At 45.0% G+C, this 21588-nt stretch overlaps 1 protein-coding gene across 10 annotated transcripts in view; it reads left to right on the top strand.

Moving 5' to 3' along the window:
* The first annotated feature begins 4293 nt into the window (after positions 1–4293).
* Positions 4294–21588, top strand: part of MAP3K9 (mitogen-activated protein kinase kinase kinase 9) — an 82523-nt gene continuing 65228 nt past the window's right edge. For 5 of the 10 annotated variants that reach the window (XM_061611175.1, XM_061611173.1, XM_061611172.1 and 2 more), the window contains exon 1: positions 4295–5088. In XM_061611175.1, coding sequence (XP_061467159.1) covers positions 4674–5088 — 415 coding nt within the window. In that variant the 5' untranslated portion in view covers positions 4295–4673. Of the gene's footprint in view, positions 5089–21588 lie in introns of all 10 variants that reach the window. The other 5 variants (XM_061611176.1, XM_061611177.1, XM_061611178.1 and 2 more) reach the window with 2 other exon arrangements.

The following is a 21588-nucleotide window of genomic DNA, read 5'->3' as shown; positions in this document are numbered from 1 at the left end:
TTTTATTTTTGCTCCATCTCTGTCTTTCCTTGTCTCCTCAGAGTGAAATTTCTCTCTATCAAATTTTAACTTTTCTACTTGTAATTCAACATCCAATGCTCGATGCTTCTCCCTCTCCTCAAACCCCAATCTCATTCTCTCAATTTCCAACTCCCTCTGTTTTTCCTTCTCTGCACCTTCCATCCTCAATCTCTCAGCTTCCATCTTCAATCTCTCAGCTTCCAACTCCCTCTGCTTGTCTTTTTCCTCAGCCTTCCATCTTAATTTCTCTCTCAAGTACTCTATATAAGCGGGATTGCTTAAATATCCTTCTGGGGTCTCTTCCCTGACAGGTTGTTTTTGCTGGGCAGTAGCAAATCCTATGAGTGCTACCCTCAATTCATCTACCCCTTTACCCTCGTGAGGTAAATTGAATGTTATGCACTTCTCCACCACCTCCTCTCTTTTCATTTTTATGTATTCAGCCATGGTGTTTGAGTTCACTCACTCTTTGCCACACACTCTTTGCCAGTCACTCTCACAAGAAATCTTGTTTTGTTATTTCTGTTTGCCACACCACTGTTCTGGATTCTCTAGTATTCGTGTCTGGATTCTCTGTTGTTCGTATCCCACCGCTACTGACACCACCTGTGATGCTTTTTACCAACTTCGGATGGTGGCCCAGCTACGTCCCTATCTGGACAGAGAGAACCTCGCTTCAGTTGTTCATGCTCTGGTAACCTCTAAATTAGATTACTGCAATGCGCTCTACGTGGGGCTGCCTTTGAAGACGGTTCGGAAACTGCAGCTCGTACAAAATGCAGCGGCCAGATTGATAACAGGGACCCGGTGGTCCGAACATATAACACCGATTCTGGCCCACTTGCATTGGCTGCCTATATGTTTCCGGGTCCGGTTCAAAGTGCTGGTGTTAACCTATAAAGCCTTATACGGTTCGGGACCACAATACCTGATGGAACACCTCTCCCGATATGAACCTACCCGTACACTACGCTCAACATCGAAGACCGACCCTCCTCCGGGTGCCTACTCATAGGGAAGCTCGGAGGGTATCAACAAGAAAAAGGGCCTTTTCAGTGGTGGCCCCCAAATTATGGAACAATCTTCCTGATGAGGTACGCCTGGCGCCAACGTTATTATCTTTTCGACGCCAGGTCATAACTCTCCTCTTCTCCCAGGCATTTTAGTATGTGTTAAAAATTGTTTTTTAACTTTTTAAGAATTTAAAAATTTTAAAGTTGTTTTAAATTGTCTAAATATGTGGTTTATTGTATTTGATGTATGACTGTTGTGAACCGCCCAGAGAGCTTCGGCTATGGGGCGGTATATAAATTTAATAAAATAAATAAATAAATAATAAATAAACGATTATGGAACCTGCATTGGCCAGAATTCTCATTCACATTACAAGCAGTGTGGTATAGTGGTTAAGGTGTTGAACTACGACCTGGTATACCAGGTTTTGAATCCCCACCCCTCCATGAAGCTCACCGGGTGACCTTGGGCCAGTCACTGCCTCTCAGCCTCAGAGGAAGGCAATGGTAAACCACTCTGAATACTGCTTACCATGAAAACCCTATTCATAGGGTCGACATAAGTTGGAGTCCACTTGAAGGCAGTCCATTTCCATTTTCTCCTCTTTATCTTTTCTAATTTAACAACCAAATATTCACACAACTATATGGAGGAGAACCTCAAAGATTAACTGAACATCAAGTAAAAATACTTTCAGAATTGTGGCACAGATTAAGCAATTTTGCAGTACTTGGCAATGTCCTCTGATAGTAACTGAATTCCATAATGGTCACCCATTCAGAGTGAACCTGAGGTTATAAAATTGGATGTGAATAAGAAAAAACTGCTTTCATATCCCAAGAACTCCCTGTGTATACCACAAATTATCTTTCAGTAAATTATATATTATATTTTTATTTGATATTTATTTCATAGTATATTTTATTCATAATTCTACTGAGATATCAATCTTCTAAAAGTGTTACTGACAATTTGCCATACATTCCAATGGGCAGAAAAAACAATTATTCATCCAATTAAATGTGACCATATAGCACAAGTTCTTAAAATGCTTATTATACAACTATTTTGATGGTCAGCTGAAGGGTATGTCTTTTAATTTTAATTTTCCTTAAGCCAAACTTCTGTGCCTAAAAATTATTCAGTGCTGAATAACTCTTTTCTTTTTGATTTGCAGTCTTGGCTTGTTGCAAACAGATAGCTAGTTAATGTTAGTTAATGTTGGAGAAATGGGGGAGGTGGGTAAAAATATTATAATATTGTTAAATTCTATAAAGTATTGGCAGAGAAAATCTGCCTTCTTATGTAAATATATGGGAACTTATTGAGTGCTACATTATTACTATTTCTAGGAGCGCTGCCCCTACCTGCTTCGTTTGGCAACCTCACCTGCTATTGCCAGTGCACCCCCCATGGGTCTCCAGTGCACCCCCTCCCTCCCCCTGCACACAGGTCACCAGCACTCCCACCTCCCCCATGAATCACCAACACTCCCCCTCCCCCATGGGTCACCAGAGCTCCCACCTCTCTCCATGCACACAGGTCACCAGTGCTCCCCCTCCCCCATGGATCAGCAGCACTCCCCTCCATAGGTCATCAATGTTCCCTCCCTCTCCCCCCACCATGGGTCACAGTGCTTCCCCTCCTCCATGGGTCACTAGCTCTCCCTGCTCCCTCCCCCCCACTGGTCACCAGCCCTCCCTCCCTTCCCCTGGGTCCCCCTCCCCTGCACGTCCCCTCCCCCACACATCCCCCATGGGTCCCTCTCCCTCCCCCATGGATTCCCCACCACCAACCGACCCACCAAGGACCAGGCCAGCCAATCCCAGCCATCACTGGGCGGCTCGCCTCTGCCACAAGCATACACTTGGCATTCAGGAATTGCGGCAGCTTGATTGGCTGTGGAGACAGACGGAGGGACTCCAGCTGGGGGACTCTGCAAAAAAAGTAACTGGTCTGTGTCCTGGAGCTTCTCCCCAGCTGTAACCATACCTGATCCTAATGGGTATGTTCCACCTTCACTGCTGGAGGCATCATAGCCTTTGGGGACTATCGGGATGGGCTAATTATATACTCAATGCCCGTTGCTATGTATTACAATTGCTGCTATTCTGTCACTGTTGATTATTTGTATTTTATTGTATTTATTATATTTACTGTATTTTGTATTTTATTGAATTTAATATGTACGCCGCCTAGAGTGGCTTCGGCCAGATAGGCGGCCTAAAAATTAAATTATTATTATTATCATCATCATCACCTAATTTACATACAGTTTATATGCCAAAATGGCTTACGTACCAGTCGCTGGAAACTGCAGGAGGGAAGAATGTTGCTGCTCTCAGGTTCTGCCTGCTGGCTTCCCATAGATATCTGCTGGACTGGATGGGCCACTGGCCTGATCCAGCAGGCTCTTCTTATGCTCTTATGACTAAGGCTGAAATCCAATATACACGTACCTGGGAGTAAGTCCCATTGAACCCAGTGGACCTTACTCCTGCATAAGCATGTATTGGAGTGCAGCCTAAATGAAATAAATAGATGATACTGCATTTTTGCAAGAAACCCACATTGAAATAATTCTGAAACTGATTCCCTCCATTTTAGTTTTACCTCTTTAGACCCCTTTCATATCACTTCCCTAGATTTCTTAAGTGTTTTACGTATTGTTGTTTTTGTGTTTTTTACTGTGTATGATTTTATTGTGAGCTGTCCTGAGTAACCAATTGTAGAGTAGAAGGGTGGGATAGAAATATTTTAAATAAGTAAATAATAAATATTTCAAATAAAAGGCAGAACTTAAGGAGATTTGCTTGCCGGCTATATTAACGGCATAACTTAGGTCAATGTAATTCTTCAGCAAACTGGCGCACACACTCAAGAGTCTTTTCAGCTTTTCTACCAAGGGCACACAGGGCTGTCGGATAAAATATAGACCCACCCCTGGACAACCTTTTCTGTGATTTGCAAACAGAGCAGCGTTCGTCTTTTGAGTTATCCCCCCACACATCAGAATAAAGAGAACTCTTTTCTCCCTCCCTTTTTCTGAGACCCGCCCATTCAATGAAAGAGGCAGCATTCGGAGAGCCGCTGAAGGGAAGTGATATCGTCTTTTGTAGACGAGAGGCGATGCTAGTTCTTGAGCTGCCGATAAACATCAGCCAATCAGAAAACCACAGTTGGGGCGGGTGGACCAATAGAAAGGACGACTATGGAGCGCGTACGAGAGTACGGTGTAAGAGTTGGGGGCGGAGATTGACCGAGGAGTGGGTTGTGGCTAGAGGACCTTCACTCAGGTAAGGGAGGAGCTTGGAGGACTGTCGTAACCGTGAAGGCGAATGAAGATCTGAGCGAGGAGTAGGAGGGCTTACTGGTCGCTCCATCCCTCAGCTTGCCGGTCAGTCAGGTGCCTTAGGATGCGCTGTTGGAGCGTCAACCTGTGGTGGAGCCAACAGTGGTTAAGCCGGATGCGGCTCTGGCAGGAAGGCCGGGCGCCGCCGCCGCTGCCCCCCCATAGAGGGCGTTATTCCGCTCCCGGCATCAGCCGCTGATCAGCCGCATGAGCTCTAGGCGGCTCCTCACGCGGGCAGCGCCTCACCCCTTATGGAGGAGCCTTTCCTTCCTTCTCCTCTCCCCGCATGGAGCCATTCCCAGTCTGCAGTCCGCGCCGTCCCACTCACCCTCCGCTGCTGGGGGAAGGAGATTATGAAGAAGAAGGGACGGCGGCGAGCTGGACAACGGCGGCGCCCGGAGCGGTCTCGTGTGGCGGCGGCGGCGGCGGCGGCACCGGCCTCTGGACCGCCGTCTTCGAATACGAGGCGTGCGGCGAAGACGAGCTGAACCTCCGCCCGGGCGACGTGGTGCAGGTGCTTTCGCAGGACTCTCAAGTGTCCGGCGATGAAGGCTGGTGGACGGGCCAGATTGACCAGCGCGTCGGCATCTTCCCGAGCAACTACGTGACCAGCAGTTGCAGCAGCAGTCGCCGGCTCTGCCTCCGCCAAGGGAGCGCCGCGGAGCTCCAGTCCCGCTACTCGCAGACCCCCGCCATACAGTGTAAGAGGGGGGCGGGGCGGTGGGTTGGACAGCTCTGTAAGAAGAAGCCCGCAATGCTTAACGGGGATTACTTAACCTTTAATTCCCTTGGCCCTCTGTTTCCCGAGATAAACTGGATTTCCCCTCCCTCTGCCCGCCCCCGTGTTTTCACTGGATGAGCTCATGCAGATGAGCCTTCAACCACGCATCTGTAAAAATCCTTTTTCTGGCAGGATGAAGTGGAAGAGCTCCTCCTGTGCTGTCTGTGTGGGATCCATGCTTGTTAATTATTTTGGATTTTTAGCCTATTTTAATTGAGCGTGGCGTTTTTGCCTGGAGGTGGCAGTTCTCTCTGTTTAACGAAACTGCGAGGATGTGGTCTTGCTTATATGGTACAGAGCATACCTTGATACTGTCAGAGGGAGCGAAGGAAGGGGTGTGGTATTGGGGCCTTGGCTATGTTTATCCTATGGCTGCTTTTTCTGTCTCAACGTTGAGCTCAACAGCAGTGATGAGCTCTTCTGTCCCTCCTCTTATCATCTGGGTTTCTTAATAAGCTAATTAAATGCTGGTCTGCTTCAGGTCAGATTAATATTATTCAATCTAATGACATTTATCTAGATGAGTTCCAGTCTGTGTTCAGGCCTGGTCATGGGACTGAGTCAGCCTTGGTTGCCCTAATCGATGACGTCTATCGAGAGTGGGACAGGGGGTGTGTGACCTTCCTCCTGCTTCTTGATCTCTCTGTGGCTTTCAGTATCATTGACCATGGTATCCTCCTGGACCAGCTCTATGGAATGGGAATTGGGGGCATCGTGTTTATGGTGGTTGCAGTCCTAGCTACAGCACCAAATCCAAAGAGTAGTGCTGGGTGATTGTTTTTTGGCCCCCTGACAGTTGTACTAGGTGCTGCTGCAGAGTACCATCTTATCACCAATGCTATTTAGTATCTATAGGAAACTGCTGGGGGCAGTCCTTAGGAGTTTTGGGACAAGATGTCATTAGTATGCTGACAACACTAAGCTCGACTTCTCCATAACATTTGAATCAGGAGAGGTTGTGCAGACCTTGGACTGATGCCTGCACAAAATTATGGGATGGATGAGGGAAAGCAAGTTGAGCTTGAATTGCAGCAAGACAGAGGCACTGTGGATGAGTGGTGAGAAATTGGTCAATTGCTTTCCCTGGGTGGGCGTGTACTTTCCCTGAAGGACCAGGTATGCAGTCTGTGGGTGCTTCTGGACCCAATTTTGTCACTGGAGGCCCAGGGAGCCTCAGTAGTTAGAAGTACCTTTTATCAGTTGCACCTGGTGAGACAACTATAACCATTCCTGGACTAGGAGAGCTTGACCACAGTAATTCAGGTGCTGGTGATTTCAAGACGGGATTACTGCAATGAGTTCTGTGGGTCTTCCCTTGCACTTAACCGGAAACTGCAATTAGTGCAGAATGCTGCAACCATGTCAGCATATAACACCTCTGCTCAGAGGACTGCACTGGTTGCCAATTTGTTATCAGCTCAAGTTCAAGATGTCACTATTAGTATATAATGCTCCTAATAGTTTGGGACCAGTTTACTTGTGAGATTGTCTTATTCCATGTGTGCTCACTCGAGCACTTTGTTCTGTGCAACAGGCGATGTTACAGATGCCTCATAATACTCATTCTGCACTTGTAAGAAATAGATCTTTTAGCATGGCAGCACCTACTCTTTGGAACTATCTGGCTATGACATCTATGAAATCATTATGCTTATGGAACATATGCCTTAGCGCTACATTCAATACAACCTTAAGAAGTTGCACTGGGGAGGAGGCATCTGGGTGCTTGCTGCTTGCTCCTTTGGGGTGCTGTCTCTCAAGACAGCTGAAGTCCCTGGTAAGTGCTGCAAGGACTGGGACCCCCTGCCTGACCCTGGCTCCACAGAGAGGCTGCAGTTAATCTTGCAGCCTCTTGCATCAGCTGCTGGCTGGGTCAGGAGGCATAAAAGCCCAGCTGCCCCTTTGGGAGTCCCGAGGGTGAGGGCACTACCCCCCCATCTATTACCTTTTTTCTTTTTTTTAGTTTTCTGTTAAACCAATCTGCAGGAGATTGGTGGTGGGGAGCGCGTGTGGTGCATGTGTAGTTCCTGCACAGGGTGAGAGCCTGTGCAGTGAACTGAATGGTAGGAGAAAGTCGCCAAATGCCTTCAGAGTGAGAGTCTGTAACTGGCAGAAGGCTGGCCCTCCCTGGGTGTGAGACAGGAGGGGGAGTAGATGGGCCCTGTGTGAAAAAGTTTGAATGGGTATGACTATTCCCAATTCTCGCAGAAGCCTTCTGGGATAATTGGCTCCGGCAGGCTTTGTTGGTGGGCTCATGTTGGGTCCATATCAGGTGTTTAGGAGGAGTCTTAGTACGGAGGAACATGGGTGATGCCACTCCAATTTCAGTGATCATGAGTGGAGGGAAATATAGCCATAGGGATATGGTGAATTACCGTAGAAGACGAGGGCAAGGCTATCTGCGCCTTGTTCCTTGCTCCCACTTCTCTCATGGATGGGTTCCTTGTTGCTCATCTGCTGTGCCCACTGGCCTGTGTGTGTTGTTGTTTAACGCCAAATAGGTACACAATAAGACCACTCTCATCCATGATTTGATTGTGGATGAAAGTGCCAATTTGGTGTGCATTACTGAGACCTGGGTGGGTGAGCTGGGAGGAGTTGATCTGACCTAGCTTTGCCCACCTGGATACTCGGTGCAACACCAGCACAGGCTACAGGGACGGGGGGAGGAGTTGCTGTGGTCTACAGAACTTCCATCTCTGTCACCAGGAAACCACTCTGTCTTGGAGCTGGCTGTGAGGGCCTGCCCCTGATGTCGGGCCGAGTAGACAGTAAACTAGGGTTGCTGCTGGTGTACCGTCCACCCTGCTGCCCGGCAGCTTCTCTGACAGAGCTGCCAGAGGCCGTCTCAGCTGTGGTGTTGGAGGAGCCCAGAACAATAGTGCTGGGTGATTTCAGTGTCCATGCTGAGGCAGCCTCTCATGTAGCGGCTCAGGACTTCATGGCTTCCATGACGACCATGGGGTTGTCTCAAATTGTCACTGGCCCGACTCATAAGGCGGGGAACACTCTCGACTTGGTTTTTGCTCCAGATGGAGGAAGAGGTAGTCTGGAGATGGGGGGTGGATGTCACCCCATTGTCATGGTCTGTCAGAGGACTCATCAGACGAGGATGACTCGGGAGTAACAGCAGCAGACCCAGAAGGAGAAATGGAGGAAACTCCTGAGAACCCAGCTCCTTCTCCCCCTCAGCTGCAGAGCACCCCAGACACAGCTGAAGCCCTTCAGCCAGACGCAGACAGTGAACAGGATACTCCCCCCTCACCTGCAGAACGTAGACAGCAGAAGGTCAGTCAGAAGAGGGGCAGGCCTGTCCACTTAAGGCCAAAACGCTGAGGGCTCACACCTGCTGACAAACCTGCTCCTTAAAAGTCAAACCTTGGCTTCAGCTTGTTGCTGACTACAACGTCAGGCGTGACCACTGTGTGCCTTCCTATCCCCTGAACCTTGACTTGGACTGATCTCTCGGCAAACTAGACCCGGACCTTCACTGATGTCTCTTCTGGATTTCTGGCTTGGCACGTAAGCTTTGAACGGCCTCTGCCCTTATCTTGTTTCCTCCTTGCTAGCCTGGCAGATTTATAGCCAAGCTGCCGGCTGAGGACTTACGGCCTGGCAATTACCAAGGAATCTCCAGCCCTGCCTGCACCCCCACCGACACTGCTGTCTCAGTGAAGAGCTGACATGGTCAGACCACTTCCTGATGAAGTTTAGACTTATGGCTCCGATCCTTCCCTGCAGGGGTGGTGGATAGATTAAGATGGTTGGCCCCCGGAGCCTAATGGAATCCACAGGATTCCTGAATGCCCTGGGGCAGTTCCCAGCAGATAGAGTAGGTGACCCTGTTGAAGCCCTTGTCACACTGTGGAACAGTGAGGAGCGTCGGGTTCTTGACACAGTTGCACCTGAGCGCCCTCTCCGGCATTGTGGAGCCTGGTTTGCACCTTGGTACACCAGTGAGCTAAGGGCAATGAAACAGGCTGGACGACGGCTAGAGTGCAAGTGGCAAAAGATGTGCTGTGTGGCTGATTAGGCACGAGTAAAACGTCATAACCATGCCTACTGTGTGGCAGTGAGGGCGGTGAAGAGGGCCCACTTCTCTGCCTCCATCGCATCCTCAAGTAGCTGTCCAGTGGAGCTTTTCTGTATTGTCAGGAGTCTGTTGACATCAACTCCAGGAAATGGCGTTTTAGACCCTTTGGAGGCCCACTGTGAATTGTTTTCAAGGCACTATAAGGGTAAAGTTGCTTCCCTCCGTAGCAGTCTTGATGCCCTATCCACATCTACTGTAGTCCCCAGTGAGGCATCCAGTGCAACGTCTGCTGCAACCTCTTGGGAACAGTTTCAGCTGATGCGTCCTGATGATGTAGACAAGGTGCTTGCAATGATGCGGCCAGCAACATGTCCTCTTGACCCTTGCCCTTCTTGGCTTATTAAAGCTTGCCGAGGCGGTTTGATTGAGTGGATCCATAGCGTGGCCAGTGCATCATTGAGAAGGGAGTGGTTCCTTGAAAGAGGCAGTGATCCAACCACTCCTGAAAGAGCCCACCCTGGACCCATTGGTTTGTGACAACTACCGACCAGTTGCAAATACCCGCTTTTTAAGGCAGGTGATTGAGAGAGTTGTGGTGCAGCTATTGCAGGTACTCTTGGATGAAACAGATTATCTTGACCCATCCCAGTCTGGGTTCAGGCCTGGTTATGGGACTGAATCGGCCTTGGTTGCCCTGATGGATGACCTTTATCAGGAGAAGGACAGGGGGAGTGTGACCCTGTTACTCTTACTTGATCTCTCAGCTGCTTTTGATACCATTGACCATGGTATCCTTCTGGGCCGACTTGGTGAGTTGGGTATCGGAGGCACTGTTTTACAGTGGTTCCGATTCTATCTCCAAGGTCGCTCTCAAAGAATAGCATTGGGTGACTGTCTTTCGACCCCCTAGCAGTTGTGCTGTGGGGTGTGTCATGCTGTTTAACGTTTATATGAAGCCCTTGGGAGCAGTCGTCAGGAGATTTGGGGCAAGGTGTCAGCAGTATGCCGATGACACCCAGCTCTATTTCTCCATAACATCTGAATCGGGAGAGGCCATGCAAGCCCTGGACCGGTGCCTGGACTCGGTGGTGGGCTGGATGAGGGCCAATAAACTGAATCTGAATCCTAGCAAGACGGAGGCACTGTGGGTTGGTGGTTCCCGCGTTCGGATGATTGGTCAGTTGCCTGCTTTGGATGGGGTCATACTCCCTCTGAAAGAGCAGGTTCGTAGTTTGGGGATTCTCCTGGATCCATCTTTGTCGCTAGAGGCCCATGTGACCTCTGTGGCTAGGAGTGCCTTTTACCAGCTTCAGCTGGTAAGACAGCTGTGGCTGTTTCTGGACTGGGATAGCCTGACCACAATTGTCCATGCACTGGTAGCCTTCAGGCTGGATTACTGTAATGTGCTCTATGTGGGGTTGCCCTTGAGGTTGGTTCGGAAGTTGCAGCTGGTGCAAAATGCGGCAGTGAGACTGCTCACTGGGGCAGGGTATCGCCAACATGTCACCCTGCTGCTGAAAGAATTATTTATTTATTTATTATTTGATTTATATCCTGCCCTACCTCCCAGCAGGAGCCCAGGGTGGCAAACAGAAACACTAAAAACACTTTAAAACATCATAAAACAGACCTTAAAATACATTAAAACAAAACAATGTTAAAAAAATTTTTTTAAAAAGCTTTAAAAACATCTTTTAAAAAAGGGTTGAAAACATTATTAAAAAAACATATTAATAAGCAATTGTAACACAGACACAGACTGGGATAGGTCTCAACTTAAAAGGCTTGTTGAAAGAGGAAAGAATTGCACTGGCTGCCCATTTGCTACCGGGTCAGGTTCAAGGTTCTAGTTTTGGTGCACAAAGCCCTATACAGCTTGGGACCAGGATACCGGAAAGACCATCTTATCCCTTATATGCCCAGTCGATCACTGCGGTCTGCATGTGAGGGCCTCCTGCAGATACCATCTTATCAGGAGGTCCATTCTGCACAACATAGGAAACAGACCTTTAGTGTGGTGGGACCTACCCTGTGGAATTTCCTCCCCTTAAATATTAGGCAGGCGCCATCTCTGTTATCTTTTCAGTGCCTATTGAAGACTTTCCTCTTTCAACAAGTCTTTTAAGTTGAGACCTATCCCAGTCTGCGTCTGTGTTAGAATTGCTTTTAATATATATATTTTAAAAACTCCTCCCCCTTTTTAACCCTTTTTATTTAAGATGTTTTAAAAGCTTTTTTAAAGAATGTTTTTAAAGTTGTTTTGTTTTAATGTATTTTAAGGTCTGTTTTTATGATGTTTTAAAGTGTTTTTACTGCTTTTGTTTGCCACCTGGGCTGCTGCTGGGAGAAAGGGTGGGATATAAATAAATAAATAAATAAATAAAATAATGTCAGGCATGCTTAGTAAGAACCAACTGTCTGTCTGAGACTTCCGGGAAGGGTGACTTAGCCTGTGCCTGCTTTTGAGACGGGCTCCTGCCTCAAAAGAAGCTTATTCAGATATATCAGTCAGTTTTTTCTTTTTTTTTGACTGATTAAACTTCTCCCGGGTAGGGAGAAACGAAGAGATTAACCTCAAAGCCTATTTTTGTTGGGACGACCAGATCTCATTAATTTATGGGACGAGGTCCAGCCGACGAAGGTGGGACGGATTTTCAACAGCAAGCTCTATCTGTTAAAGCGAACGTTCATCTTATCTTCTAAGAGAGAACGCACTAACAGGCAAGCACCCTTCTTTCTATATTTTTCTTTTACTTGACTTAAATTGTTGCTGTTTAAAAGAGATTTGCCAGATTGATCGGTTTTTGACATCTCACTGGGGAGCCGTAACTTCTCTCTGCTACGCACTAATTAATAGCTTATCTCTGTTTTTGTTGCAAAAAGCTGTCCTGGATTTGCATTCTAAAGATACACACAGAAGAGGGATTTCTATTCCAGATTTTTATTTTGAAAAATATTATACTGTTTTGAGACTACTCTCTTTTTGGTCTATTTTATTTTGACGAATCTGTTTCTTGACGATTGCCATTAATTGCTTCGATCCTGGGAACTGCATTTTGTTTACTTAACTATTGGAGAGATAAGGCTGTCTGCTCTGTTTATACTGTGATGTCACCAAGTTTGGAGTATTAACCCAATTGTTGCTGAAATAAGAAGTGGTTTTCCTATATTTTTCTTTTAAAATGGCAATTAAGAAAGTGGCTGAGAATCTGGAAATAACTATGTTTCAGAGAATAATGAATGAGATTGAGATAACGAAAATTGAATTGAGTAAAATGAAGCAGGAGATTAAAGATATAAGGGTCCCTGTGAGAGAGGTGACCCTGGAAGGGGTCCCTGTGAGAGAGGAGACCCCGGAGATTGGAATAGGGGTCCCTGTGAGAGAGGAGACCCTGGAGACTGGAATAGGGGTCCCTGTGAGAGAGGAGATCCCGGAGATTGGAACAAACGTGGAACAGGAACAAGATTTGGAGTCTATGGACTTTAGAAATAAAATCTATTGTTTGGAACTCAATGTTATCTCTGAAGAAATTAATGAAGATTCTAGAGATAAAGTTATCAATGGCATGGATTATCTTCTGGACTGGAATGATGTGATGGAGCCCAATATAGAGAAAATCTATGGAATTAACTGCAGCCATGTGACAATGGAAAAACTTTTAAGAGATGACCCAGTGTATTTTGAAAAAAAGAACAGAGATATGATTTTACAGCAGTATTTCAGCAACTTATTCAGAATGGATGGCAAGAAAATATTTGGGATAGAGGTAATTCCCATCAGACTCTTATTATATGACTATGGCTTTGACAGCAAGATTATTATGGAATACTGATAATGGAAGATTGATATTGAAATTACTGGACTTAACAAGACTACTGAAGATGGAAGATGGAAAATGGAACTAATAGAGATAATAGAACAATGGCTACTGAAATTACTGAACCTAACAGATTCTGATGTGATGGATTAATTGAAATGTTTATTTTGACTATGGTTATGACAATAAGATTATCATAATTAGTAATGAGATGGATTAATCGATATGCTTATCTGGAAAAAAAAATTGATAGATATATTTCTTAAAGAATTGAAACCTCTCTTTGACTTTTTGTGGAAAGAATAAAGTAATGTTTATGAGATTTGATGATTAAGTAAGATAACTACTGGAGGAAAGTGATTTTATAATATGACTTAAGAGACAGGATTGCTATATATTATAGACTTATAACTGATTTGATCTTTGACAAATGGGAAGTCAATATTTTACTCTTTATTTTTTATTTTTGTTTTTTTTTTTTTTCTTTTCTTTTTTTCTTTTTGTTTAACTATTTTTGATTTTGTTTTTTGTCTTTGAATGTTTTATGATTTTGTCTTGTATGTTTTATGAAAATCTGAATAAAAATTATTGAAAAAAAAAAAAAAAGAACCAACTGTCTGTGTTCTAAAAGCCAGAGTCCCAGCTGCTTGGCTTGCATAATCAGGGGGCCACACCCACATGCACACCAGACTGATTTCATGTGAGACAGTCATGGCTTCCCCAAGGGAATCCTGTGAAGTGTAGTTTGTGAAAGGTGCTGAGAGGAGACTCCTATTCCCTTGACAGACTTCTAGTGACCAGAGTGGTTTAACAGTCAGCTGCTCTGATTGAGCTCTGTGAGGGGAACAGGGCATCTCCTAGCAACTCTTAGCACCCTTCACTAACTACACTTCCCAAGATTGTTTGGGAGAAGCATGACTGCCTAAAGTGAAATAAAGGTCTGGTATGGATGTGGCCAGGGACAACGGCTTTGGTTTAAATTTGGGTGGGAGGCTACATGTGCCTGCTGTAGAATAAAAAGTTGTGAGAAACCCTGAAAAAGAATGATACTGTTCACAGTGTTTTCCTTTTAGAAAGGAAAGGGGCTTCCGCTCTGCCCAGTGCCCACCCACCCAATCCCCTCCCCTTCCTGCCCATCTCCTCTCCCTGCCCCTCCCCCAGGTCAGTTTCACCTATCCTAAGCATGATTGCACAGGAGTAAATCTCACTGAACTCAAAAAGCATGGAAATGATCAAACCTGCCCTCCCCTCCTCCTCCTCCCTCCTATCCCTCCTTCTTGCCCCTTCTCTCTCCCTTCCTTCACCTTTCCCTCCCCATCCCAGTCCCTTCCTCCTCTTCTCCTTTGCCCTCCTCCTCCTCCCCCATGGTCAGTTTTACCTATCCTAGCTATGATTACACAGGAGTAAATCCCATTGAACTCAATAAGCATGCAAACGATCAGACCTGCCTTTCCCCTCTCCCTTCCCTCCCCTCTTCCTTCTTTCTCCTCCCCTCTTCCTTCTTTCTCCTCCCCTCTTCCTTCTTTCTCCTCCCCTGCCTACTCCTGTTACCAGATTCTTCCAAGCTACACAGGAAGCGGATTGGACTGTGAAAGACCAACCAAATTGTCTTTGCATTTTGACAAATTTGTAGGGTAGTACAATATCTCAGAGAGGAGGTCAGGTCTCCTGCTCCCCTGGTGCATTCACTATAGCTACCCAATTTCCCTGCTTTTTACAGTTTGATAGAAATATCTGTGGGCTATAGGTACATTCTTAAACCGCAAGGTTTTTTGCCTATTTGTGAATATTATCCCTGCATATGGATATGCTTCTAAATCTAACCCATAGCTCTCACTGCTTGGGCCTCAGCTGTCTTCATCTGGGCTTCTTGTTTTGAGGTTGTCTTTTTTTCCCATCATGTTGCTGCTGCAGTACTCTCTTTGTACCTAAGCATATGCAGAGGAATTGAGGTGTGTAACACCAGCATGGCAAAACTTGTTACATGTTTGGCTTTTATTCTCTTGTATGAAATCATATCTGGAATATTTTAGTATTTCATTGTAGACATCTTTTTGTGGGCAAGGGATTTTAAGACTTAATATATTCTTTCTGTGGTTTAATCCTGCCCATCTTAGAAGGTCAATAGATGTTAGAGAGGGAGAACACACAGCCTTACCAAGTCATTCGGACTCCCATCTCTCTTGAGTTGTACATACAGTCTGCTCAGTGCTCACCTGTTAAAAACTGAGTTCCTTATATAGCTTGACCTTTCCTTTAGATGTAAGAGTTTGGCCCTGTTCATACGTTACAGTCAACGAGTGTACAGTCTGTGTACCTGGGTACAGAAGTAGTTGGGCTGTACACTCGTACAGTTATTCATATGTAATGTTCAACGAGTGTACAGTCTGTTATATACACATTTGCTGCCAGGGAAAGAAAATGGCTTCAGTGACACTTTTTAAATGCGCCATTGAAGCAATTCCCTTTTACTGGCAACAAGGCAAGGTATTTGGGTCTGTTATACTTCCTGAAACTGTTTCCTGTCAAGGGGTACATTCAATAGAAAGAGTTTTGGCAGAAACAGGAATGTAGTTCTACTCTTTTCATTTTTCCTGCAGATTCTTAAGTTTTTAAAATCAAAAGCCCAACTTTTAAAAAGAAAATACTCACCTGTAACTATCATAATTATAGTTATTAAAATATTGCATTTTTCATTGCCTGTTATTAGAGTATGTATACAGTTCTATAGAGATCAATAGGACTTACTCATAGATAAATCTGTGAAAGTGCAGACCTAAATATATTGAATATTTAGATATGAAAATATTTTGAGGAGGGGGCTGCAACAAAAACAAGCTGCTTGAAAGAGTATAAACTGAAACTATTCTTCCAACATGGTACACCTGATTGTTTCTTGAGGATATCATGCGTTTTAATACACAAAACTACACTAAAAATATAAATGGGGGGAAAATTCTTTATCAATTGGGCTTTCCAGCCTACTGCTCCCACTGTAACATACTCTGTCCCCTGGAAAGCCTTTCTTGGTATTTGGGAAACAAGAAAGCTCTGGGCTGTGGTTTTTATGGTTTTTCAGTAGAAATGTTTGTAGCTCAGTATCAAAGTGATCATCCGTATCTCTTTTTATGATCTATGTCAGTGGTTCCCAACCTTTATGAGTATGGGACCCCCTTTATAAGCTCAAAAATTTTGTGACCTCCCTCCAGGAGGGCAGCTTGGCTGCCAGGAAGGAAGGGGGAAAGCAGCCTTTGCTTGCAGCCTTGCTTCTTTTTCCTTCACTAAAAGCCCTCTCATTCTGAGTAAGGGCATCAGCAGCAGTGGTAGTGTGAGGAGACGGCAGTCAGTGGTAGTAATTCCCTCTTCTTTCTGGTAGCTTCACCCTCAGCCTCCTTTGGTGTCTGCCATGTATTTTATACCTTTGGTGCGCCTGAAAGATGCTCTAGCACTTCAGCAAAAGTCCTCCCCTCTCATTTGGAGCAAGGAGGTGTCATTTGCAGTGCCAGTGGGGAGCAGACAGTGTCCAGGGAGTGAAGACTTTTGAAAAAAATTAATAATTAATTCCTTTACTGTTTGCAGCCCCCTCTGGATTACTTCGTGTCCCCCAGGTTGGGAACCGCTGATCTATGTCATAATATTTAGCTTTTGGATAGCACTTTAAATGCAGGGTGGGCAGAAAGTAGATCAAAATGTATTGGTGTATCTCAGGATGACTCATAGAAGATCAGTGAGGATTTCAGACTCCTGTTTCACAATGAAAACAAGAAAATGACCACCTCACCATATACTGCTGAAATGAAGAAAGTGGGGGGTAATCCGAGTGCATTTTTGTGTGGAAATACTGTGAGCTCAGTTCAATTTTGGAACTCCAAACAAATTCCTGGGCTAAGAATTATTTAACTCTAAGTGCATATATTTTGTGGCTTGCTCTGGTTGGTGGATCTTGGGTTTTTGTAATAATAATAATAAAATCAACACAAAAAATCCTGAAGTCTAACCATCCTGATCTAGAGTATTAGATCCTGATCTAGTCTAACCATGAAGTCTAACCATCCTAACCATAGAGTATTTGCCACCCTGGGCTCCTGCTGGGAGGAAGGGCAGGATATAAATCAAATAATAAACAAACAAATAAAACATTACAACCCTACAAGGCAGGTTTGTGTTACCATAAAACCATGTGATGCAGCTACTTCTGACAGCAGTTTCTAATGGAGGCAGACATTATCATGTGTTTGACCATCAGGTGTGTCTAATTTTGATGCATGACACTTGACACTTGACATAGAAAGTAAGAGCTGCACAGAGATGAGCAAATCCACAACTTTTCTCTTCTCAATTTCTGGATACACAGTAGAAAGGTGACATTGCTTTTTTGAAAATGCCGCCTTTGGCAATGTTTTGAAGAGTCTTACCTCTGCTATTGTAGTTTCATTCTTGCAAGCACTCCCTTGAAGCATGCTACAACAACCCTGCAAGGTAGGTCTGTGCCCATACAAATGATTGAATGCAGGGATGGCCAGAAGATAGACTGTAATCCATTGGTAGATCCCTGGGAGATTTGTAGTCAATTGGCAAGCGCTTCTGGCTTCCAGTTGTTTAACAATAGCAACAAAAGGACACACATCCGTTTGGAAATTTGACAACTAAAATTAAGAATACTTGTGGAAAGTAGGAATAGATATATGTGTGGAAAGACTGTGAGCTCATCTCAGTTCTGATAACCCTGTGCTCAGCAGCTTCGCAGAGACACCGTTTTCTTTCATACTTGACGTATGTCTTTTGCAGCTGGCTGCAGTTGGTGGTTCTTGAGGTTTTAGCAAAACACAGGGTGGATCCCAGACTCTGCAATAGCAGTGCTCTCTCAGTAATGGCAGCATTGCCACTCACTGAATGGGGCAAGGTGCCTGCAAGTTCAGAGCTGGTGACGCTACCATTCTGCAGCAGGTGGGCACACACCTGCAAGCTTGTGCTGCATTCCACCAAAGTACCCCCAACCTTGCCATCTCTGTGCCACTGCCATTCTCTCTCCCCCCCCAATGTATCACTGCTGACCTATGTCATCAAATTATTGGAAGAGTCTTGACCATATTTTTCTTTCTTGACCTTTAGGAGGAAATAGACAGCACACAACAGAATTTACCTTACCATTGATTTCAATAGGTTTTAAAAGACCAAGGAAGAAAAGTATAGTGGGTAATTTATATTGGATTTATAGAGGTACTGTAGTGTACAAGTTCTGCAAAGGCCAGTGTGGTGTAGCGATAAGAGTACTGGGCTAGGGCCTGGAAGACCTGGATTCAAACCCTCATTCAGCCATGAAACTTACTGGGTGACTTTTGGGCTAGTCACCTTCTCAACCTAAACTACCTCATAGGGCTATTCTGAGGTGCTGTGTGTACGTATGCCACACTGAGCTCTTTGCAAGAAAGTTGAGATGTAAAGGAAATAAGGCATTAAATAAGATTAAGGCTACAGTCCTGTGCACAATTACTTGAGAAATTATATATATAATTTCTGAGCAATGTGTTACCTAGCCATTAAGTTATTTTATTATTGCAGTTGTGATAGCAGCTATTATTCATTACCTGAACAGGGGGGTTGGAGCAAGTTTTGGAATCTATTTGTGGCACTATCCCGAATAGTAGGTGTACTACTCGTAACAAGCAACAATAAGAGTCACATAATGATACACTGAACCTTTAACAGACATTATAAATTTTATAATATTTATTGATAAATCACCTAGTATTTAAAGGAAAGGATTGAATTTAGAAGTTAAAGGCTGTAATTCTATATTCACTTTCACTTCAGGAATAAGCCCCATTAAACTCAGTGGGACTCACTTCTGGGTAAACATGGCTAGGACTGGACTGGACTATGAGCAGACACAGAGGCAAACTCCCCTCCCTTTCTCTGCCCCCCCAACTGTTTCTTTTAAGAGGCTGGAATCCTAATGCTTCTTACCTGGGAGTAAGTCCCACCAAACTGAATGGGATTTACTTTAGAGTAAGCATGGGGTTAGGATTGTACTAGGAATGTAATCAAACTTAATTTTGTAAAAATTAACAATGTAAGTCCTTGCCTAGTTGTAGCTTCTCTGACGGAACACTTGCTTTTTTTAGGCAATCCTAACTCCATTTACCTGGGAGTAAGCCCCACTGAACTCAGTGGGATTTACTTCTGAGTAGACATTTTCCCGCCTTCCTTCCCTCAAGCACATTGCTAGCACAAAGAAGCTCCACTCCACTTACCTGGGAGTAAGCCCCACTGAACTCAGTGGGATTTACTTCTGAGTAGACCTTTTTAAAATTCAAATGTGAATTCTCCAAAGCTTTCCCTCTCCCCCATTTTTTTCTCCTTCCTTTCCTCAAACTCAATCACTGCCGGCACACAGAAGCATTGCACTCAATGGGACTTACTTCTTAGACTTTTTAAAAATTGCAGTGAGTCCTTCAAAGCTCTCTACCCCCCCCTTTTTCCCCCCCTCTTTCCTTCCCTCAAGCTCTTTCGTTGCTTCAGGCTGGTCTCCCTTTCCTCTTCCTTGCACTTGCCTCTATTTTAGCTTTATTCTTCTTTCCCGCTCCGTGGCTCCAGCAACTGATGTTTTTCTTCAGCCCATTTCTGATTGGCTGCTGCTGCTGCTGGTGGTGGTGCTGGAACAAGGCTCAGGCCGTCCCCGGGGAGAAAAACTAATTGCTCATAATCAGCTCCACGGGGACAGCATGCAGGGAGAATCACCACGTGAGCAGAAGATGTCTTTTTTCAGGATGCCTGTACACGTGGTGATTTTTGAAATCACCACATGTAGACTCTTTCTCATGAGCAGCTGTACCCAGGTACAGGGGGCTTCTACCTGGGTACAGAGTAATGTGTGAATACCCCTAGTGTTAACTATGAAACTATAGATAGCAATAGAGATTAATTATCTATTTCAGAAGTCTCCACTTTTGCTTCTGAGAGAAAGGAGAACTATAATCTGTTCAAAAGGTGTGGCTATAAAAAATAACAATAAAGCCAAACCACTCTGGTCAGTGAGTTGAACAAAACATGGTCAAATTGCACCTCTTCAAAGCATAAGCTGTATTTAACTTTTTTTCCTGAGTCAGTTTCTATGAAACACATTCCGTCTTAAAGAAATATGAAGCAAAATTAAACTTTAATGGCATTAAAAGGCTGAGGGTGTTTTGAGAAGTAATGGCAGTTTTCTGATATATCATGTCAGCCACCATTTTGTCATTATTTTCTAAAACACTCGTTGGTGGGACACTCTTCCTTTGTTAGTTCACCCTAGTAGACTTACCTGGAGTCAACAGGCACTTAGGGCAAAGCTCCAAGCAGCACTTGGACTGCTGGGCCTAGTCACTGTGTAAATTTCCCACAATGCCCCAGAGAGACAGTACACCAGGAGCATTGTGTGAAATTAAAATGGTGACCAGACCCAACCAGTTGGTAATGCTTGGAGTGCTGGGACAGAAAAATAAAATTAAAGGGGGACCTAGAACAGGATCATCAGTAAACCCTGGAGCTCTAGTAGTTGTTCAAGGATTCCATGTGTGGACAGAGCCATGGATATTCTATGGATTGATGAGAGAAATTGTATGTGGCATAGGAAACAGTGCACTTGCTAAATGGTGTGGGGCAGGAATGGAGAACATGTGACTGTCCAGATGCTGTTGGATTTCAGCTCTCATCAGCCCCAGGCAGCATGATCAATGGGCACAGATCATGGGAGTTGTAGTCTAGACTCCAGCAATATCTAGAATGCCACAGCTTCCCATCATTGGTGTAGGGTTTAACCTGTTTCTTGATGCACGTTTAACAGATCAGGTTCACACATACTGTCTGTTTTTAGCATTAGAATCATAGAATCCTAGAGTTGGAAGGGGCCTTGTAGGCCATCGAGTCCAACCCCCTGCTCACAGCAGGAAATCCACAGCTAGAGCATCTCCCGCAGATAGCTGTCCAGCCTCTGCTTGAAGACATCAAGCGAAGGGGATCCCACCACCTCCCTAGGCAGTCGGTTCCATTGCCGACCGCCCTTACTGTCAAGAAGTTCCTTCTAATGTCCAATCTGAATCTACGCTCCTGCAACTTAAAACCATTAGACCTAGTCCTACCCTCTGGGGCAGCAGTGAACAAATCTGTACCCTCCTCTATGTGATAGCCCTTCAGGTACTTAAAGAGTGTAATCATGCCGCCCCTCAGCCTTCGCTTCACCAGACTGAACATGCCAAGTTCCTTCAACCTTTCCTCATAAGACTTGTTCTCCATACCAGCTATCATCCTTGTCGCCCTCTTCTGAACCCGCTCTAACTTGTCTATATCTTTCTTAAAATGAGGCGCCCAGAACTGAACTGAGGTCTGACTAATGCAGAATATAGTGGGACTATTACTTCCCTCGACCTGGAAACTATAGCTCTTTTTATGCATCCCAAAACTGTGCTTGCCTTTTTTTGCCGCAGGATCACACTGCTGGGTCATGTTCAACTTACGATCCACTACAATTCCAAGGTCCTTCTCAAACGCACTACTGCTAAGCTGGGTATTTCCCATCCTGTACCCGTGC

Source organism: Rhineura floridana, chromosome 2 (assembly GCF_030035675.1).
Source record: "Rhineura floridana isolate rRhiFlo1 chromosome 2, rRhiFlo1.hap2, whole genome shotgun sequence".
Classification (NCBI taxonomy): Eukaryota; Metazoa; Chordata; class Lepidosauria; order Squamata; family Rhineuridae; genus Rhineura; species Rhineura floridana.
Note: the sequence above shows the minus strand (reverse complement) of the source record. Positions and strands in the feature narration are given on the sequence as shown.